This window comes from Plectropomus leopardus, chromosome 11, assembly GCF_008729295.1.
Source record: "Plectropomus leopardus isolate mb chromosome 11, YSFRI_Pleo_2.0, whole genome shotgun sequence".
NCBI lineage: Eukaryota > Metazoa > Chordata > Actinopteri > Perciformes > Serranidae > Plectropomus > Plectropomus leopardus.
In genome coordinates, this window is record NC_056473.1 from 15,982,689 (window position 1) to 16,004,580 (window position 21,892).

The window sequence follows — 21,892 nt, forward strand, 5'->3', positions numbered from 1 at the left end:
GTTCCATGAGGGATATAACGCGCTGGGAATTGTCCAGATTGTTGAAGTCACAGCTAAAATGACAAATGACCCTCCAGTGACAAATCAACAACGTCATTTACGATGCCATTCAAATGACTAAGTGTGGTATAATGGCAATTGAGGCATTATATATTTACACAATGCTGCATGAATAGACGGGCTGTACAGTCGGCTGTCAAAACTCTAGAATGATTGTGAGGAAGAGAAAACAGTTCAGAGCTGATTTGATTGACTTGATGGAAGCTGCCTTGGATAATGATAGCAACACGATGACATCCGATGGGCACTGGAGCAGCTGGTTTACAGACCTAACAGGTGAGAGAGGTCCTGAGGCTTTGCTACAGGCTCCATGTGGACCAGCTGAGAGACCAAGGTCTGCATCCTGTTCATTACACCAGCTCTCGACGGATTGGACACCCTGACTTTTCCTCCGTCAGCCTAATCCGTTTTCATCCATTTGTTCTCTCCTTCTCGCCAACCCAGACGGTGAGACTGTTCTGTGCCAATTAATCAATACTCGCGGCTGAAGCAAGTTGGCAGTGTTTCAGCGGAGCTAAGCTAATAGGGCACTAAAATGGGTCCACATCTCCATCTTTTATAGGGCATGAGACCGTCTATTAAAACAGGACATGGCTCCTCTAGGACCTAACTTTTGTCATCACGTACTAAATAATAATTGGTTTACCAAAGGTTAATTGCTCAATAGATACTAGGCCATTGGAATTTAATTGTGCTGTTAAACGCCTCAGTTGTAGCCCGTGCTTTTGTAATAGCTCATTTGACTTGGAATGAATGGAAAAACTGTTTGGCTCCCAGACGACTACTAAAATTTGCGAACTGTTGCAAAGAGTTGTCTCAGATTTGACACCGTGTGCATCAGCGCTTCTAAATAATAGTTAGTTTTTTAAGTTGAAAACTGTCATAGTACCAACATCTTTAATTTATCAATTAAGCACTTTCTAATAATTGAGCTTGTTTCCCTGCAGATTTCCATCAGGTCTTTGCTTTGGTAGATATACACAAGTAATCAAGATCAGCTGCATATGGGGGGGGGGGGGGGGGCTGTCTCTCCTCAGCAGATAATGGGAACATTAAAATGCCAATCTGGGATTTTGTGAGTACATCAGTTATGCACATTAATTCTTATATTCCTCAACAGTAGGCTATGTGTTGTAGGGTAGATGGAAAATATGCTCTCAGCAGTTATTTTTTTGCAATCCAAAGTCATTTGTCCAGGTAAAGCAAAAATAATTATGTGTAACATGTCTGTCATGCTACAGAAAAATGAATATGAAGTTGAAATATTAAAGAAAAGATAAACAAAATTAGATTTCAAAATTGTTAAAAAATGTGCAGTATTCTCTGCTCTGAGACACTGAAAGCGTATCTGCTGAAGGAGGTGAAACTACGTTGTGGTTACTACTGATCTAAGAGCTTATAACATTATATTATACTGTGTATTAAGCCCCTTTCCCACTGCACAAAAAACCTGCTGACAGCCGCAAACATTTGGCTTTTTAAAGTGATGGGATCAGAATTCATAACTGCATCAGATGACTCTGTAGTAGACATGGATACAAAACGCCACCCGTCTCCGTCCAAGCTGTGCTCAAACATCAGTCAAAATTGGTCTGCATCAAGTTTGAAGAGAGACTGAATAAGTATTCAGTATATTGTTTTATCATGACAGTAATTTAGGAAAAAAAATCACTGACAAATTTAATTAATAATGCATTACAATTCATTTGTAGCCACACACCCTCTAATGAAGGTTGCAAAGTATCTAACATCAAAGCCGAACAGTTTTGGTCTAACATGTCCCATAACTTCAATGTTGAAAAGTCAATATTGAAAAGATATGGATAAAATAATTACCACGATTCACAAGTTATCTTTATTTAACAAACATATCTGCTTCAACCCATAATTTCTGGCAGTTTCCCTTAACAAACAACATTTTCAATCGGTCTGTAAGTTTATTGTTCTCTGGTTTGCTGTGCAAAAGGAAGAGATGCACCTGTATTATATTAACAGGGCAGTCTCTATACAAAATGAATAAACTATTGGAATCTCAGATAGGCTTTATACAAAAGCATCACATTACAAGGCTGTGGGGCTTGGTCTTAAATAATTGAATGCTTTCATTATAATCCAAAGTCTCTGTCAGCTCCTTTCAAATGAAAGAATGGATAAAAATTCTTCAATCAGCTGGCGAGCATAGTTGCCCTGTTGCTTGTTTTGATCAGGTTAACAGTGATGAAACAAGCGCTCAACTGTGCAGCTTGTTAATGTAAGAGTAATGTCTGAGGAAAAATTATATATTATATTTATATAAGATTTTTTAGTTTGTTGTCGACTCACATTCCTCAGGACTTGGTAATGTGTGCCAGCTTTAGATTAAGGTGATACAGGCACATCGGGGCACATCCTCTGCTAGTTAAAGGACAATTTTACATGAATTCATCATACAAGGTGATGATTGTATCAGGAACGCCATATATTTTTTAGGTATAACACACTATTTGAATGAAACTAATGCACTAATAGCATGATGACATCATCACACTTTACCAATACCTTTTAACCCCCTCGATGTTGAATACAAGTCAGAGCCAATGTGTGTATGTTACTGTACTACTGTTTAAGCTTCTAATGAGAGTTAGAAGCGCTGTGACTCGCTATTCAGCATGGGGGACGTGCGTGCTTGTAAAACTGTTGCTTCACAGCAGCTTGTTCTTCATTTGAGGGAATATGTTAAGGATGGCTCTGCTGAGTTAGCAAGCAGGCTTTTAGGCCCACCCAAACAATCGTAGACACAGAAAAGGTGAAAAGCAGTTTAACAATCTAACTCAGTGCTCCACAGTTGACAGTCTTTTTACATGTTTTCAACAAATATTTTCAAACCTGTATATGTGTTTAGAAAGAAATCAGTGACTTTGCACACCTGCACTTTAATGCGCATTTATATTCCTCCGATATTTGCATACAAGATAAAAATAAATCAACTACTCTTAAGTAGAGATAAAGACGTCCTCCTGTGAGTGCCCTTGATTCTTGCATCAACAGGTCACTAATTCACTTTGAGATTGAAAAACATTCTCCCTCCCTCCATTATCTTCCTGTTTATTTAGTATTTGGTGTTCAACATTGAACTCTGCACACCAAAAGATAATAAAAAAAAAGGTAGGAGAGACACAGTTACATATTTAGGAGTATTTGAAAAATATGTTTTCAGCTGCTGGAGCAATGCCAGGGGAACAATTTCAAGGCATATCCTGTCAAGAACATAACCTAATGGAGGCTTTATAAATTATGAGGACGACACCCATTGGCGCTATCAGCTCATTTCAAAGTGAAGGCTGGTGAGGCAGAGCTGTATCAAATGAACCTGGAGCAGACGTCTCATTGCTGTTTATCAAACATCCCCTGGCAGGTCTGCTGGAATAGCAGACTATCAAGTCAACTAAAACATAATTACTTTGTTTATGCACTTCCTCTGCCCTGCCTCCAAGGGCAGATGTGACCCAATTATGACAACTGAGTGACAGTTTACTCAGTTAATAGCTTCCATGAGACTAAACTGTGTTAAGTAACTCAGATAATGATAATAAACTATATGGTGAGTGTAGATCCTCATTTGTTGGTTGGGGGCCAATGGGAGGCAGAAGAGCTCAAAAAACATCCAACAGACACACAGCTCTGACATAAAAGTGCCTGAGCTAGCAGTGAGTAGCCTGCTGATATGCAGAAGACATGTAGTTGTTGTATCATCATCATTGGAGCCTTATTTTTGCTCACTGAATATAATCCCATGTTCACACTGCTTTCAGCTATTTTTTGTATCTACTCAGAAATTGACTGGGTATTTAGCTGCTAGCTTTTGTTCTTGTGTGTTTGGCTGCTGTTTGATGGTGCTACAGTTGGTTTTATCTTTTTGTTTTTTTGCAAAAACAAACCTGTTGCTGCTAAATTACTAGTTGTTGAGCTTGAACCACATAGTGAATGCATAACAAACCAAACAATAAGCTAAAAGAGGCTGTGAGGCTCTTCAAAGCTGTAGAATTGAGTGATAATTAGCATGAAAAATAACAGTTCATTAAGTCCTTTCAAAAAATCACAAAAAAATATACTATAGTTATGTCTAATACTTTCCCTTCAATTATTGTTTTGAGTGTTATACATTCAGTACCTTTACATGATGTTAGAAAAAGTTTAATTATTGTGTTAGACTAAAATTGGACTTGTGTTTTTAATTTTGGGGCATGTGTTTTTAATTTTAGCTTGATTGAGGGACATACAACTTGAAAAGGTAGCATTTTATAATGTTTTTAAATAAAGTCACACCCCAGCCACCCCTTCGTCTAAAGAATGAAATACAGTCCCACAACACTGGCACAGAAGCTAAGTGATGGACTGCTGTGGATGGGGCGGCAGCAAAACTTTAGCCTACAAAAACAATCAGTACCGGTTTAAGTGTACACTATATTTGAATACCAACAGCTCTTACCCACGGCCTTAAATTGCCACCCATAAGAGCTATCTTATGGAGAGGGAAAAGCGGTGAAAATATTCTGAAAATAGCGTAGGTTACACTTAAACTGATTTTAATTTTTTTATGGGGAATTAAAACGAATCAATGAAGGCAGAGTTTACTCAGGGCCATTTGATTATATTTACGTACCTTTTCCTGTCCCAAAGTTAATGTAAATAAACAGTTATGACTGTGATTCTGTCAATACCATAGACTGGATAAATAGTATAGGTCTATAGCAACTAGCTGAAAGAGGGCATATCTCCACCTGCTGCGGTAGAGTTAGACATACTTCTGCCAATAAACCTTTTCCGCTGGTGCTTGTATACTGGGACTAGGGCACTATCGCAATTAAAGAGCCTAATCGAGCTATAACCTTGGCTCCACTTAACTGTGCATGTAAACGTACTGATTGAGGCTGTGAAATGATCAGACTGTAGTCGCACCTGGTTCATCCTCTGAGTGCAGGTTGCCACAAGCACTGATGGTAATTTTCTGTATGCTGCTAATGTATTCTGCTCTAAGTGACATTTGTCATGATTTTGCTTTGTTCTCGGCACTGTGTTACTTGTGGTGTTTCGATGATAAAAGCGATTTCCGCCGTGGTATCAACTCAGTCTGACATAGAAGAATGATAACAGGAGAAGTTATCATTCTGCTCCTCTTTGTATTACTCTGAGGGTTTTCCTCAAAGAAACCCCTACCAAGCACGCAGTGAAGCCAAGACTTCTGTCTACATACCCTCGAACATGTTGTCGAGGCAAAACAGCCCCCCTGAGGCCAACCACATGATTGGGGCCATTGAAATTAGATTAACCGTCAGCGTCCCGCTGTGTTTGTTGTGAAAGATCATGCTGCCAAACGTTTGACAAGAATGTCACACGGAAAACCCGCCGCCACTCCGGCAAAGCTGCCAGCTCTGGCATCTGACCCCACGGCGCGTCCGAGCAGCTACAAGTGCTTCCATCTCCTCTGACTGCTCAACCTGTCAATCTGCCTATTGAAAGGTTTCCCCTTTCCCCAGGAAAAGCTCATTTTCCCTTCCCCTTGGCCCAGTCAGTAAGTGTCACTTCAGTTTAGATTTCACTGCCTCCCTGCAGCCTTGCACTAAAGCTCCCGTGGAGGGATTTCTGTCTGCTGTTGTGGACCTGCTGTCCAATTAAAACTGTAGGGGACAGGGAATTAAAAACAACTTGCTTCTTGCACAGTAACTGGACCTACGTCTGTGTCCTACATCAACACACAGCAGTTAAAACTGATTTCACATTGAGCCTTTATAAATGTGTTCTTAAAGGGATACTTCACTGATTTTCAACCAGCTTTGTATTAAAACAGTGTGGGTAGGTTGTGTATGAACTGTGGTAAACTTCCCTCCATCTAACCAGTGCCTAGATATCCCTCCTTCCCCCACAGCGAAAATAATAGATAATAATTTGTTTAACATCATCTGGTGGTGTTTTGCCTATCTCTTGGAGCTGTTGCTCGAACTACAGGCTGTACATCTGCATTTTCGTTCTCATGCTGCCGCCACCATGGCTCCAGTATACAGCTGATCAAAAGACAGACCCACCCCTTTCTTTGTCGCTCAAAGTGGGACCGAAACACATTAAAACAGTAAAACTAGGCAGTAAACTAGCTGATCAAATATAAATCAAGATTATGTTACTGCACTGCCTAGTTCTTACCTAGAATGCTTTCAGAGATGAATTTAATGACTGCTTTTGCCATAATGGCGAAAGTTTGTGAACAGGGTGTGTGCGTCGTACTGCTTCCTGCATAGTGAAAACAGATGATAGAACTAAGCAGTGCCAATCAAATATAAACCAAGATCATGTTTCTGAGATGCATATTTTTCTCAAATCTTTTCAGGAACATTTTTTAGCTTACTTTTTAACCATAACATGAGGTCTGGCTGGCTGCTTTTGTGTCACATTGGCAGGCTGCATTACGTCTGTGAAATACGTCATTTAAGCAAACATGCTGGAAAACATTCAGAAAATAACATTCAGACAAAGACAAACGCAAGCTCAGAGAAAATATGCATCCCTGATCAGTCATGTGGACAGATTTTCATGGTGTGTTGATTGGATCGATTCCCCCCGCCCCCTCTGTTTAGAATGCCTAATATCCAGAATCAAGTTAGGCGAGTTGTCTGCAAGCATCACGAAGGGGTTGAATCTTAATACAGCCTAATGCCTGATTGCAGGCCTGTCTGTAAGAGAAGGGAAAGGCCGGTTCTGCCACAGAGACTTCCTCAAAGACTGCTGGATTAGGAATTCACAGAAGCCGCTGCCTCTGCAAGACAGCAACCCCCTTTTCTCTGCAAATCAATTCTAATTTTGCTCTCTGTGTCGATATCCTGCTCATTGCTGTCCTTCATTCAGGCTTACTTGCTGTTTCCCATCATCCAGTCTTTTAGCTATGTTACTTTGGCTAACTTGTTAACAACCTCTGTGGATATTAAGCGCTGGGACGGCATGTGTACCAATCTATTCAACAAACATCCTCTCAAATGGAGTGAGAATCTATTTAGCTTTAGTCAGGAGTAATCTGTTGAGTTGTACATTCCTTGTCCTATTGACAAGGGAGAATGTCCCTCAAGGCTTTTGTATACCTTCTGCTCATCTCTTATGGATGTCTTGCGGCATTCTGTTGGTATGTTGCATTTTTTTCTTGGTCCTCGCATCAGTTGTCAGGTTACCAATGTCAGTGAGCGAGAGCACGTTATTGCAGCAGAGAAATTGCCTCTGGCAACATATTAAAACAGGGTCACAGGCTAACTCTCTCTGGGGCTCCCTGTCAAATTTTGGTTTTGATGTAACAAGTATGTTTCAGGTGAGGGTGAAATGTATGCAGGGAATTCCTGTTTCTGCAGAATGAGAAATGACTGGGTAAATTCTACTTGCATCACTAAATTAACAGAAAATATTTCAGCTGACCCCTCCCCCCCAAATAAAATACCACATTAGTGATTAGTGTTTTTGTCGTAAATTATTGAAGTATAGATTCATAGATTGTACAGATTAATTGGAATAGGTGAGATTAAAATTAGAAACTGCACTGCAGCAACTTCTGTACGATATAACGCTCTGATACTCAACACCAATAGACAACCTTAAGTGTGTTATTGCTTTTCTTAAAAGTTTTACAAGCGCCATTTACTAGTTAACAATAAAAAACAGCAGCAGGTTATGACTTATTTGTTTATTTAGTCATTTATTTTTCTCTGGGTCCAGACCTTGGAATCTGCCCACTCCATAGAGTTGATTAATTTGTATGGCATGATGACATGAAACAGCTGTTTCTCAATTAAAATAAATTAAAATCCATTATTCTCCTCAGCAGCAATTTAAGGATTTGAGTGGCGGGGTAGATAAATGATCAGTCCAATCAGAGCTGATCAGATTAATGATGAAGACAATGGTACACTCTGCACTTCGAAAGTGTTGTGCAGTCAATCCAATGGTATATATTAGGAGTGGGAATCACCAAAGGCCTAACTATACAAAATTATTATTTTGTGACATGCTGAGTATTACAGTAACATATATTGTGATATACTGGAAGTTACTCCCTTTTTCAAATTGTGAATTATCTCCCCAAAGGAAAAATGGTCAATATCAGTCCATTACACAGACTGTGTTAAGTGGACTGACAAAGCAATTGATTAAATTGCTTACTAGGCTACCACAAGTTTAATTTATACTTGCATTGTTAAATTATTATTTAAAAAATCCATACTTCGCATCCGAGTATGATACAATATTGCCTCACTATTGCGATACTATGCTGTATCAATTTTCTTTCCTCCACCACTAGCACTCCTAACTAACGCTTTAGTTCCCGAAATAAAAAAGCAATCAGTGGTAGCAGACACAAATAAATGTGTGGGAACCCTGTAGATGAAGAATAATGAAATGGGTAGTTTCATGGAAATACAGATAAACACGCACTGGGGATGCACGATGAGTCTAACCTCATAAACCTGATTTAGAGTCCTGACTTTATACAGCTCTAAAACTGCACCTTTTCCTCTGAATACCATTTACCTCCCCAAATACAGAAATCCATAATTGGGGTACCATATTTGCAGTATGAAAGGATGTGGGGCAATTTTGGGAGTTACATCAGTGCAAAAAGAGCTCGCCAAAGTAGCCCTGAAAAGGGTGGATGTGCCTGCTATCAACCCCATAATCACAAAATTGTCCTCAACAAAGGCAGCCAAGGCTTTTTTGTCATTTCCTGTAGGTTATGAGTAGCCGAGTAGAAAATTGTCTGGCACTGGTTTCTAGTTACGCACCAGCTTCAGTATCACCTCTGCTCGAGTATTTTGTTTGCTAAAGCCCATTTCTGGCCCTCTGACTCACCAGGCTCCAGCAAATTTTCTGGATAGTAGCTTTTATCACAAATCACTCTTACTTCCCTTTAGCTTCCGTGATGCAACATTAAAGGGACATGACAAGACAGGTGGGGAATCTGAAAATGGATGTTAATTATAATTTGGACAATGTAGATAGAAGAGGGGGAAAAAAACATCCTGTGCATATAAATGGGAAAAATCCACTATGGCATTCATGTTAAGTGAGATGCACTTAATATAAACACATCCTTGACCTATTGTGGTTTCAAGGCAAAATAACTCCTAATAAAGCTGCACATGTAATAACATCTCAAATAATACTGGCAAATATAGCTTAAAACACACCATAGAACATTTTGAAACTGACCCAGGCAAAGACAACACTGTCTGCACCTAGCAGGCGAGTAAACCAGTAACCTTTGTCAAAGGGCGAGATTTCCTCGACAAAAAGAACAGAACAATGGGAACACACTTTGTCCCAAATGCTTTGTCTCAGGAATACCTAATGCACTGCTTTGCTGGAGAGAGGCCAGATAATAAAGCTCAGTCAGGATCAGTGAAGCCGGTCTCCACTGACTCTACCCTCATTGTTGGATGCCTCGCTCTCTGGGAGTCGCTGTACGTTATCAGTGATCATCAAAGGCACTGTCAGGAAAGTGTGGAACTGGGGCTTTCACAGGCTGTCCGAGACGCAAGACACATTCAAATGAGACAGGCTTATTAATTCTTCAAAAGCCACACGGCTTCCTTTTCCCCAAGACTCATTTTGGTACATTTAAGGATGATAAAAGCTCAGACAGGGAGCTCTCCCGCCTCTTTCCGCTGTCTTACTTTTTCTTTCTCTCACATACATCATACATAATGCAGGCACATGCATTCGGTTGATCTCAAGAAGATATTACTTCTTGCTTTAAAATAGCTGTCATGTCTCAAAGTCTTTTGTAGAAATGGAAATAAGGACATTTCAGGGACAATGATGCAGTGTTAAAAGCACACACAGAGAAACCTGTGGTTTTTAGCTTTCTGCGTGTATAGACACAATGTCTCTTTTTCATGGCTGAGTTTTCTGCTTTTTTTCACCTGTCAGTGGCCAAATAGTGGAGTTGGACAGCTCTCAGTAATAAATGTGTTTACCGTGTGTCAAGGGGGCTGGAAAAGTGCATGTGTGCTCAGCAAAACCATTTGAGAGTTTTCAAGAGAAAAACTTTCCTATTGTTGAGATTCTTCTGACAAAGTTGACATGTCAAGGAGACAAAGTCATTAATTCTGCAAAGTGAAGCAGCCAATTTCTTCCCCAAGTAGTGTAAGAACCAATTCACTTAAAATAAATGGAATCTCCGACAATGAGAGCTGTTGTAATGGGTGGGAACAGGGGAGGACAAAGCCTTGAAATTCATTACAACTTCTTTGCATTTTCCCCTCTATTGCTGCACATTGGATTATATGTGGAACATCAAAAGCTTTAATTATCTTAATTACTCCTACATTTGCAAGCAAGGAAGCTCCTTGAAACCAAAGGAAACTGCGGGTATTTCTGTGGCAAAACTAGTCGTTAAAATGCACATAATTTGAATGTTATATGAGAGCCTTAATTGGTGAATTCATGGTTATCAAGGGGCCTCCTTCATTACAATTCAAGAGGCTCCTTCGTGGTGGCCATATTTTCACATAATGAATGTGATTCTTTTTTTCCCCCCTCAGTGCAATAACTAATTGCACAGACCAGCTGATCGCACCCACCACCCCACCTACACACTCCAAATTAATATGGCAAGGTTTTTGTGTACAGCTGACAACATGAACATGAGAAAACTTATTTCTCTCCTGACACTGACAAAGTGGGTGTAGTCCATCATGGATTCACTGAAATCCACACTAATAAATCCATATTAATCTCATTATGGCAAAACCTCAACTGGAATTTCAATTGTGTCCCATAAAGCCATCAAATAAAACCAGGCAGGACCAAACACACCAATGAGAAATGCAACAAAAAAAACGCTAAAAAACAACTGCTTTTTGTGGCCTTATCCCAGTGGAAAAACAGCAATGTTTCACTAAAAACACACATTTGGTAGCTCAACAGCTGCTGAAAACACAGTGACTCTAAAAAACAACTGGTTTTGCTGTTTGTTGGTCTCAAACAGTGGACTGCAATGGTCTGCAGTTTGGCAGGCGTCTTGCCTAGGTGACAAGGTGTGAGGTTGTATAATCACTGGATTTGAGTACTTTAAGGAAGAGGGTGATGCAATTTGCCCCTGCAGCTAAGTCAGACCAAGCTGTGCTTGGTCAGATTGGGGCAATCTTGGTGAATTAGGATGTTAGTCAGATTATTTTAATTACACTAAAGTTGTAATCCACGGTTTGAAGAGTAAATTGACCAATATATTTTGGTGTGTCTGTTGACATCAGCAGCGCCTTAAGAGCTGCTGCAGCTAAATTACTGCATCATGTTATTGGTATGTTTATATGTAAACGGAAAATTAATGCAAACCCAACAGTTCCATACAAATAAATGCTTTCTGTCTTTTTTGTTGTTCAAAATAAATAAACAAACAAACAAATTTAAATGCAGCCACTGCTAAAAAGGTCTATAACAACAAGAGACAGCCTTAGCAAGTGCCCTGCCCTCTTGTCTCAGGAGAGCGTTGGATAATGTGGTGAGGTTCACCCTGAGGTGCAGAGGATCTCACTACAGGGCCAGATGACACTCGTGCAGGTCGACTCTTTCGGGCACAAAGCCCAGTTGACTTGTTCAGCAGAGCTAAGCCAGCAGCGACTGCCAGGGGGTTAGAGGTTAGAGTAAGCCGCTCTGGGCCACTGCAGCCCACTGACTCTGAACAGCAGGGTCAACTGTGGGGCTGCAGGACCCCTCTGCAAGATACAGCACTCACACAAAAACACATCAACTATACAAACATAACAAGAAAATGATAAAAAAAAAAAAATAGGAAAACATCTTCATGAGGATTATGGTTGCCTCCAGCACGGAGAACAGGGTGGGATTTAATCTAAATCATACAGCCTAAACATACAAGTAGATTTTCAGAAGCACAATGCAGCTGGGTGCTTGATGTGGCATGTGGCTATGGTATATCTGTCTGTCTGAGATCAGTTTTTCTCTGGAGGCGTGATGGGCTATTTCACAAATGAATGCTTTGTTTGTTAGAATCTTTTGTAATCAAAAGCAAATGCTCTTAGGGACTGTTTGTTGTTTATGAGAGGGGAGGGGAGATTGCAAAACAGCGGAGGCAATTCAAATAATTTTATAAGCATTTTGGAGGGAGTTATGTTTTTGATTTTACTTAGGAGAGGGACATTTAACTTGAATCTTTTGAAACCTGGAGCAACATGCCTTTTCTTGTGGTACTTTCAGATGCCTTTCACAAGTATTTAAACGTTTGAACCCTGAGCAGTTCAGTATGATTTCTTTCAAAAACATGAAAAAAAGGCAATGAGCAACTTGGTACGAAATGTAATGTAACTTGGTAAGAAAGATTTAGAAAATTATTTTAAAAAATAGGGAAAATGTGTACTGAAATTTTGATAATTATAACCTTACGTATAACTATTATAATTAAACATTAAAAATTATGTTGGAAAATCAGTTTTCAATTTCCATTTCATTTCCGTGTTTGTTTTTATAGCCTTTTTCTCTTTCTTTCGCAATAGGTAATTTTCTTGAACCTAATGTTGTTTCTAATGTTTGGGTCATTTCTTCATACCTTGCCCATTGCTTTCTTCCCATGCCTTTGAAAGAAATCAAGCTAATTCTCTCGGGTTTTAAAGGTTTAAATTCTTTTATTTTTAATGTATTTTAAACACCGTCAGAGCCCTAAAGCCTGCAAGTGGGCTCAAGGGCACGTTTTCTTGAAAAATCTCCAAAATCGCACCATTTATAATGTTTGTTTTTGGTGAAGGAAAGGTAATGCATTTTCCCCCAGTCACTCAGGGAGGCTCAAGGGAAAAAACGTTTAAGACTCATTTAAGTTGTCTTCATTGGTTAGTCTGTCTTTGATTTCACTTGGTGGGCTTATTGTTAGGAAGATTATGTTTTTCGGTTCTTGGGTTTCAATTCACTGTGTTTTTTCCCCTTCTATGTTCCTGTGCTGCCTTTCTCTCATCTACCCAGCTACACAGCTGCCCTGCATCAGCCCCGTTAGTCCTTCCTGCTCCTCAGTCTCTCCCAGCCAATCAGCTCCCTGCCTGTTCTCCTGCCACATCACCTTATTCCCCTCACCTGCGCTCCTCAGCCCTTTTTCTCCAGCTGCACTTCATCCCCTCATCAGTCTAGCTTGTATTTAAGTCCTGCTTTTCAGTTCAGTCTTTGTTGGGTCCTTGATTTGTTCTTGTGATGTTCAGTTACTGTGTCCTTGGAGTAGAGAGTGATCTTTGTGAGTTCCTTTTGCCTGCTGTCTCCTGCATTTTGCTGTCTCATGACAATAATGCCTCTGCTGCGTTCACCTGCAAATATGTCCAAATTTAGAGATTGGCCACAGAATGATTAAAGGGACACAAACAAAATCAATGAAAAACCCAGAAGCTTGCTCACACCAAAGCCTCCCTCATTGTGCTGCCACACATATTCTGACTCTGTGGGAAACACTGCAGTTCCTTAGTTTTCTCGTTTTATCACTAGTAAAACTAACTGCGAAGATGTTGTACAGTTACGTGTTGTAAATGAGAATCCATACAAACTGAAAAAAAGTTTTATCATCATTATTATTTCTATTATGGAACAAATGTGTGAGTTATTCATGAACATATGTGTGTGTTATACCCAGGCACTTAATCATCCTATGACTGTAGCAGAAACACTGTCAACATGCATGTAATTTTCATATCAGCGCAGCCACTGGAAAAATACATTATAAAATCTAGACCAAACACATGTTTCCCAACATATTAATGAAGCCCCACTTGTCAAGCGAGACAGCGGCGCTATACTGATGCATCTCTTTAGCCCCGAGCCTGCTAACAGCAGTGTCAATTTCTTGACTGAGTCCCTCAAGGCTGCCGGTACAAAAGACACTTCACTTTGAGGAGCGGAGGGGGTTACGGGGTGGAGGACTCCTCCCTCAATGCCGCCTCACCGCACGAAAAGATAATTGTCTCCTCCTTACCCAGAGAGATGGGTGTATTTCCATGACCTATACGCAGGACTCTTCCCCCTCTCCTGCGCAGCCTGAGATGTCACAGTGGTTTGCCATAATTACTTTTGCTGATAGAGGTGAGAGAGGACATTTGCATCAGATGAGGCTCGCAGTGGTTGGGTCTCTCCACTCGCCATATGCAGCTTTTAATGTCACCGTAATCTCTAAAGGTTAGCATTGGCAGCACCACTGTATATCTCCACAACTAGCTGAATCAGTGGTTTGGAAATAGGTTTGACATTGAGTTCGGGTAAGAACACACACAGTCACAAACACACACACCTGAAAATACAAAGAAAACACCCTTTAAGGGAGATGCTGTGCATCTTTGCTGTGTCTGCTTTTTTTGTACTTCTACACTAAGACTGGGCAAGATTGGCAGGGTCAGGCCATGATTTCTTAACACAGTGTCCCTCTCTTTAGAAACTCATTGGGCTGTAGAGATAAACATAGGAGTGTGTACTCCTTACACCTTTGTTGTCAGAGGAGGTGTTTGTATCTGCTGCCTACTGCTGTATTTTCCCAAAGATTTTTTTTAACCCAACATATGTGTTTTCACAGTCTGTTGTCATGCACTGCTAGTACATAGACTACCTACAAAAAGTAATGCACCACAATTTGTATATAACCATAACCATAAACATGAGCCAGGTATTCTACAATAGTAAAAGCCACCCAATTTAAAAAGCTGCGATCACGCAACAAATGTACTGACAGGAGTGAAGAAGGAAGTAGCTAAAAGACCTAAAGTCTGTGAAAGGAGGCAGGTTCGGCTGGTAGATTGGTAAAATAATACAGGACTTTTCTCCTGGAGACTGGTTTTATGAACCATGTGAAACCAACTGAACTTTGAGTTACTTTAAGGTACGTCATCACAAAATTTCTTTCCTAAACCGAACCTGTGCAACTTTACTTTAAGTATGCAACTTTATGTTGTGTATATAATGTCATTTGTGGGGCATAAATTCATCAGATATCATATGAATCCTTCTATAGGGATACACAGGTTTTCAATAGAACAACTCTAAACCTGGCTTATTATTTCGCCTTTTACCACTGCAAAAGCCTATGGCATTTTTCAGTTGGATTTGGGATTATTGCAGAAAATAAGATCTGTGGCAAACAAATGTTAATGATACTTACAGGTTTTGTTCAGCAGCTTTTATGATTTTTTTTAAGCCTAAATGAAATTGCCAGAAATTTAAAAAAAAAACAACGTACTTTAGGCAGTAAACTACTACACTACAAGGTAGATTTATTAGTCATACTCGAAACGCATGAGGTAGCTTTGCCACTGCGACGAAGCTGTGAAGCCGTATTTGGCGTGAAGACATTCTTTAGTCTTATTTAGCGACTAGTTAGTGAGTGCACATAGAAGCTTCAAAATTCACAAGTGGGGTATTTACTGACGTACTTTATGTTGGAGAACAAAATGGGACTGTCTTTTAGTCTTGTGTTAACCGCAGACCTTATTTCAGACATTAAACCAGAAACTCATTAAAAAAAACCATTGACTTCATGGAACCAAGAGTGTTAATATAATAACTTAATTCCAGTTTTTAGAGCTCATTTCTGGGGCACTCTTTGTAGGCTATTTAAAAACGATGCCAGTATGAGAGAAAAGGAATCGTATACTGAATGTTACTAATTATCTGATGTGCATACAATTATACTGGTGCAGTGAATATTTTCACTTCCAAAACAATTCTGCTTTAATGTGTTTTATGTTATTTGATGTATTATTCTTCAAAAAGGCAGGTTGTCCTTTTCCTTAAAAAGACAAATATACTGATTCAATATGATGGAGTACATTGATTCTAAGGAACAAAACATTTACTTAGTGCAACCCTTAAAAAATTTAGGGGAGCCTCCTGAGTACCAGCAGGACTCATTCTCATTCAAATATGTTGAAATGTGAGTTCAAGGGTTCCCTTAAAAAATGACCACACCATTGTGTCAACAGATGTAAAGATATATCACCGGCATGTTTGTTTCACAAGGCTAACCAAGAAAAGTGCATTTAATGCATAAGACAGGGACCATGATGGGTAGACTTAAAAGGCACTCACCAGTATTTTATTGTATTTGAGTAATGGCCTCCAACAAATGCTTCAATGTTTAATATTCAGTATGATAATTAAGATTATGCAGACACAAAACATAATTGTGCTGGCTTGGCTGATTTCAAAATAAGACTTTTTGTTATGTTCACAGTTGCACAAGTGTACAGTGTATCAATATATTCATGCTTAATCAAAAGTGGAAAGAAAGAAGCACTTACAAACCTCTGAAGGCTGGAATTTAGATATGTCCTTGGACTTATTTAACAGTTGCACACTGATGCTGCAGAGGTGTGCAGTCAAGAAAGCCTGCATCTCTCTGTCTTTGTGCCATCGTCTTTATTCCTCCCAATCTCCCACTCTGAGAACGATTCTGCCTTCCATCGTCTTTAAATCCCACACCTCCCAGAGCATACGCGTCTGTTCATCACACTTTGTCCATTCTCCTCTTCTCTTTTTTTTTTTTGTTTCTGGGATTCTGGTGACATTTTCAAAGTGCCAGATCTTTGCCTTGAGACATTGTGCATGTGCCCACACCTCTACGCCCCCAAAAACACACACACATACATACACATAGAAAGCAGAATCACGCTCTCCCCGCCTGGAGCCAGGCCCCTCTGTGCTCATCTACCTCAGAGAAGCTGGAGCTTGGCATAGAGAGGAGGCTCTGGTGGATTCTGTGCTCCGCCTGCCAATGCTGCTCTTTTGATCTGCAGCCAGCTGATGACAGATCTACATTAAGCTCATAGTCTTCTCTCTTTCGCTCTGCTTCTCCTCTCCTATTCCCTGACACTGGGGCAAAATGTTACTGTAAGTCCACGAGCATTGGTGGAAATCGACATCCCGTGGGGTTGGTGCTGCAAGTCTCCTCTCACACCAAAATGGGAGGAATGTAGAATGCTGAGTGGGTTTCCAGCTTGCAGAAAAAATACTATGTGGGTGTGAGCCAAAGATAGTGCCATATCAACAATCCAGGGGGAAGCTTTACACATCTCTGATGTGTACCTCCAAGTTTTGAAGGAGCCTTTAATATTCTCACACTCTGAGATATTATATTTTTGTTTTTTAGTGATGCAGAATATTTTTTGTTGTACCCACTTGCTGTAAACTTTTTTCTTCTAGTTCTCTTAAAGTGATGAATTTTGTAAAATGATCTTACATAACCATGTTTTAAGAAAATGGCATCTGTTCTAGTTGAGAGAAAGTGAGGAAAAGTAAAAATGTTGTGTTCAGATTTCAAAGGTCTTTAAATAGAGAGCCCCCGAGCATTTTCAATGAGAGGCAAATGGACAGGCAGAGCGACAAGCGAGCAAAACCTCATGAAACTGACACTGTTGTGCTTGTCTCAGGTAAACGCCTGCCCACTGACAGAGTGAAATTGTCCCTTTTCTCCACAATGCGCAGTGCAAATCAGTGGATGAGAGACTAGTCGTCGTTGTTTAAGAGTTTCCCTGAAAAATGTGCTTTTTCTAGACAGTTATCGCAACATTAACAGGAGAACTTGCGCGTGGCAGAGCAATGCTGCAAGACTGAATGTGTCAGATAACGTTACATATAGTCTTAACTTAAGCTGTGCTACAAAGTTACAACTGTTAATTTTACTAAATTTAGCTGTCAACAATAACAGTCTGTGGTTGGCATTAAAGACTATGACTGCCACTATGAGTACATATACATGCACAAATAAGCTACGCTCATAGCTCAATTAGGCCATTTGATGAGATTACTGCTCTTCCAGCATTTAAGCACCGACGGAGAATCGGTTTATTGATGTAAGTATGTCCGATTCTACCACAGTAGGTGGTGATATTTCCCCTTTCAGTAAGTTGTTTCTCATCATTCTTCTAGTTGACCTTTTACATCACATACCATCCAAGCGGGTACGCAGGTGGAGTGTTGCTTACTTGTGAAAAGACTGAGACTGCAGTTTGCATTTCTATCTATACTATTTATACTACATTGTCTATGATGGATTTCTCACTGTGTGATTGCTGAACGTGGGTGATAAGTCTAGACAGAAACCCTTAGTCTGTTGATCTGAGTCACTGACCCCAAAAACTGACAGTAAGGGTTAATGTATCACACTGACAGCAAGTAATATTTTACAAAACTCTTTTTTTCCCTTCAAATCTTAAGATTTGGATGCAATTTTGATTTGCCGTGATGAGTTCCATAGACAAGGCTGCCAAACCACAGAGCATATTGTATTGTAAGCCAGACATCCCCCTGCTGCAGTTCAAAATTAATTAGAAAATGAAAAGCTTTACAAAAAGTCAATCTGACAAATCTTGTTCTGTGACTGAAGTTTGGGAAAAATGTTAAAATGCGTTGGCAATTAAAGATGCATAAAAAGTTAAGAGATCTGTCAAGGTAGCATCATTTCAGGTGATGAAAAAATGCTTCCATTAACTAGCATCTTGTAAAAATCCTCATAGAATATATATATACACACATACATATATATTGCTCTGAAGTATGAAAAACAGATATTCTGCTCAGGCGGCTTTCTCACTCCCTCACATTACTTCAAAAGAAATAGTTTGAGTTCCTCGCAAAGCAGAAATTGTGTTCAGTTACCATAATGTTTGCATTACGATGCATTAGAGTTAATATTTAATAATTAATTAATTTCTGGTTTTGATGTTCCAGTCTGGTTTACAAGCTTAAACCAGTTTGATTTATGAAAACCAGCTGAAGTGGCATTTGTTATTATTTGTTATTATGTCCGTCATAGAGTTCTGGTCAATTTTATAAGTAACTTATGTCAGCGAGCTAAATTCAGCTCATATCGCATTCGTAATAAACAATATGACAGCGTGAACTTACTAATGGAGCAGCTGCTCACACTAGTTGTGTGTAACTTACTGCCAAGCAGGGGTGGCCGGTGTTGGCAACTTGAGAGAGCTCAGATTTGAGCAGAGGAGGGATGGGGTAGAGCAGTGCATGCCATGTTCGTTTTGGGGTTATAACAGGAGACAAATAGAGTAAAACTGTGCCAATTTGACAATATTTTGGATTTGAAAGATACCTTTTTTTACTGGCTACAAGTGCTGCTGTTGTGAGATGAAACTTTGTTGGACGCTATGTTTCAATTTGTACCGCTTTGAAAGTGCTGCTGTGGAAGAGGACCGGTTGATTCATGAGTTTTAAATGCAGAATTATTCATACAAAACCTCCTTTTTTTCACCACAAAAACCAAAACACAGTGCCAGCTGGCTGGAGGGAGATCCCTGGGAAGCTGGAAGTTTCTGCTAAGGTAAATGGCCATTGCCATAAACAAGCTAGGCTAACATTACTTGTTATTGGATATGTTGTAGGTAATTTCCAGTAGACATGACAATATAAAGTGTGTTTCTTGATTTAAAAAATAACAATACAAACATAGCAAAATAGCTTTTTAAAGTGTTTTTTTTAATCTCTAGTCAGATCTTGAGCACACAGCTGATACCTACGTGGTTTGTTTACATTATGTAGCATTTTCACATTAATGCATTCAGTGTGGACAGAGAGCTAGTTAGAGATAGTTAGACACTCACTTTGCGTTGGGACACAGTGTCATTATGGTCCACTCAGGATGGACTGCTGAATCATGTGGGACACCTGGTAAAATTTGGTAAACCCTTCTGGTCCGTTGTTTGGCTTAAAATCAAACCAGTTTGATTTTTTTTCACATGCCCAACCCCATGATGCATTTATGCAACTACTACGTGCAGGTGAAAAATTGCACACTATGGCAGAGAGTGAGAGTAATTACATGGGATGCATGGCTAACAGCTGCTGATGAACGAGCAGTGACGGGCGGTGATGGAGCCTCACCATTAGAAAAACACAACCAGCTGTTATTTCCAAAGGGGATCATCTGCTTATTACTGCGATATCCAGCAGGAATAGCTCACTATTGCATTATTCAGCATGGCAGGCAGCTTTACGAGAGGTGCAATCTTGTGCTGATGGGTGAAAACACTGTCTTTTTCTGTTTTAGCCACTGCTGTTTTCAATCATTTTGTTTTTCAGAAGCTGTGATTGAGAGTATAATTTTAAAGAGGGACAAACAGCGGATAGCGTTTGGGTTGGGGCTCACCGTATTGTTTGTGTTTGTCATTACAAAGCTGTCCTTTGATTTAGTGGGGCAGTGGCTCTGTGTGAGCTGTAAATTGGCAATCAGCCTGTCACATTACCATTCAAATGGTCACTGTAAAGCTCCTGTGAGGAGGTCATGGCCCGTCTCAGTGGAGGAGAGAACGCTATTATGTTACACTCTTAAAGATCGTTTACAGTTTTTTTTGTGGGGAATATAATAGTGCTCACACACCATGTGATTTCAGTGGTATCTGTGTGTTTAATCCATTTCAATGCAGCACAGATGTAGATATTTATTATAGTTTTCTTTTGCAACAATACCTCAGGGGAAACGGGTGAAAATGAGACAGAACAAATGTGAGCACACAACACAAGAATCAGAGTGCATGTGGGCCGATAGCAAGAGGGAGAGAGGATGACGGCAGCTACATGCCTCATACAGAACTCATATAACTCAGCCTCTGCATTAAGTGGCTGCACAGCTGTCAGGAACTAGCATACATTATCGCTGCATCTATCATGAAGTATCTTACAAATGTCAGCTCAGATGAAAGCACGCCTTTCTTTCAAGCTCTCTGTGATGGCAGTGCTTCACAATATAACAGTCGTGTATTTAGGAAAATGTCAAAGTGTCTGGAAATTACTAATTTTACTCTTATCAACCATTTCCACTGATAAGATTTACCCTGGCTTTGAACAGATTCACTGTGTACTAAAGGAAAAGTTCACAGCAAATATTAATATCGAGTAATATTTATCAATCTAGATATTTTTGGTGTGTTGGAGTGTTGGACATGTCAGTAAAAGAGATGTCTGCCTTCTCCTTAATATAACTTGCGTTTTTTTCCAAACAAAACTGACTGTTGTCATTCCCTACTCGTCAAAAACCTTTGCGTGGTCTGTTATTTCAGCATCAGACACTGAAGCCAAAAGGCACCTTTTGCAGTGATATGATACGCAGCCGTGTGGCGCCAGTTTATAACGCAGACGGTAACAACAAAACAAAATGAGCTGGAATGTCCATATAGGGCTGTCGGGGGATGGGTAACCCTCCCAGTATTTTCACCCAGGAGGCCGCTGTTCATTTCCTGTATGAATTTTGAGCCTAAGCATGATTTTTCTAAACCTGACCACATGCTTGCACAAGGAAATTAACATAATTGTGTTAGGTGTGTATAGGTGTTTTACCTCTGTAAATTTATTTTAAAAAAGACTGTATGCATCTAATGAGCAGAAACTGTACATTTTCTGTAAAAACAGAATGCGTGAAATAGGCGTAAACTGAAATTGAGTCCAAAACAGACACAAGGGAGTACGTAGAGCATCATATGTACACGTGGTCCACTGGCCAAGGGGTGATGACAAGTTGGGACGAGATGACCGCAATGTCCCTCTCCAGAAATCATGCTAGTGGTGCCAGCTTAGCTAGATCCACTGAGCTAGCTGTTTCAGCTCAGCAGAGGAAGATGCCATTAATGTTTTTTTCTTGTGCTGTAAGGAGCAACAAGGTCTGTGGATTTTCTTGCGTAACCGGGTCATGATTTCTGTGAAACGACATTGCTGTTGAGTTTATCAAATGTATTTCTTTGTTGCTTTGATCATTGGAGAGAAAGCAGACATCTCTACAGCCGATATCTAAAATAATCAGCAACTCACACCTAAACAATTTAAATTGATACATTGCACT

The 21,892-nt window shown here is 39.9% G+C and overlaps 1 protein-coding gene across 1 annotated transcript in view; it reads right to left on the bottom strand.

Annotated features, from left to right (window-relative positions):
- mgat4c (mgat4 family member C) overlaps window positions 1-16,440 on the bottom strand; it is a 49,546-nt gene extending 33,106 nt beyond the window's left edge. Inside the window, exon 1 of the mRNA XM_042496733.1 lies at window positions 16,347-16,440. Coding sequence (XP_042352667.1) covers window positions 16,347-16,440 — 94 coding nt within the window. The remainder of the gene's footprint in view (window positions 1-16,346) is intronic.
- Between the last annotated feature and the right edge of the window lie 5,452 nt (window positions 16,441-21,892).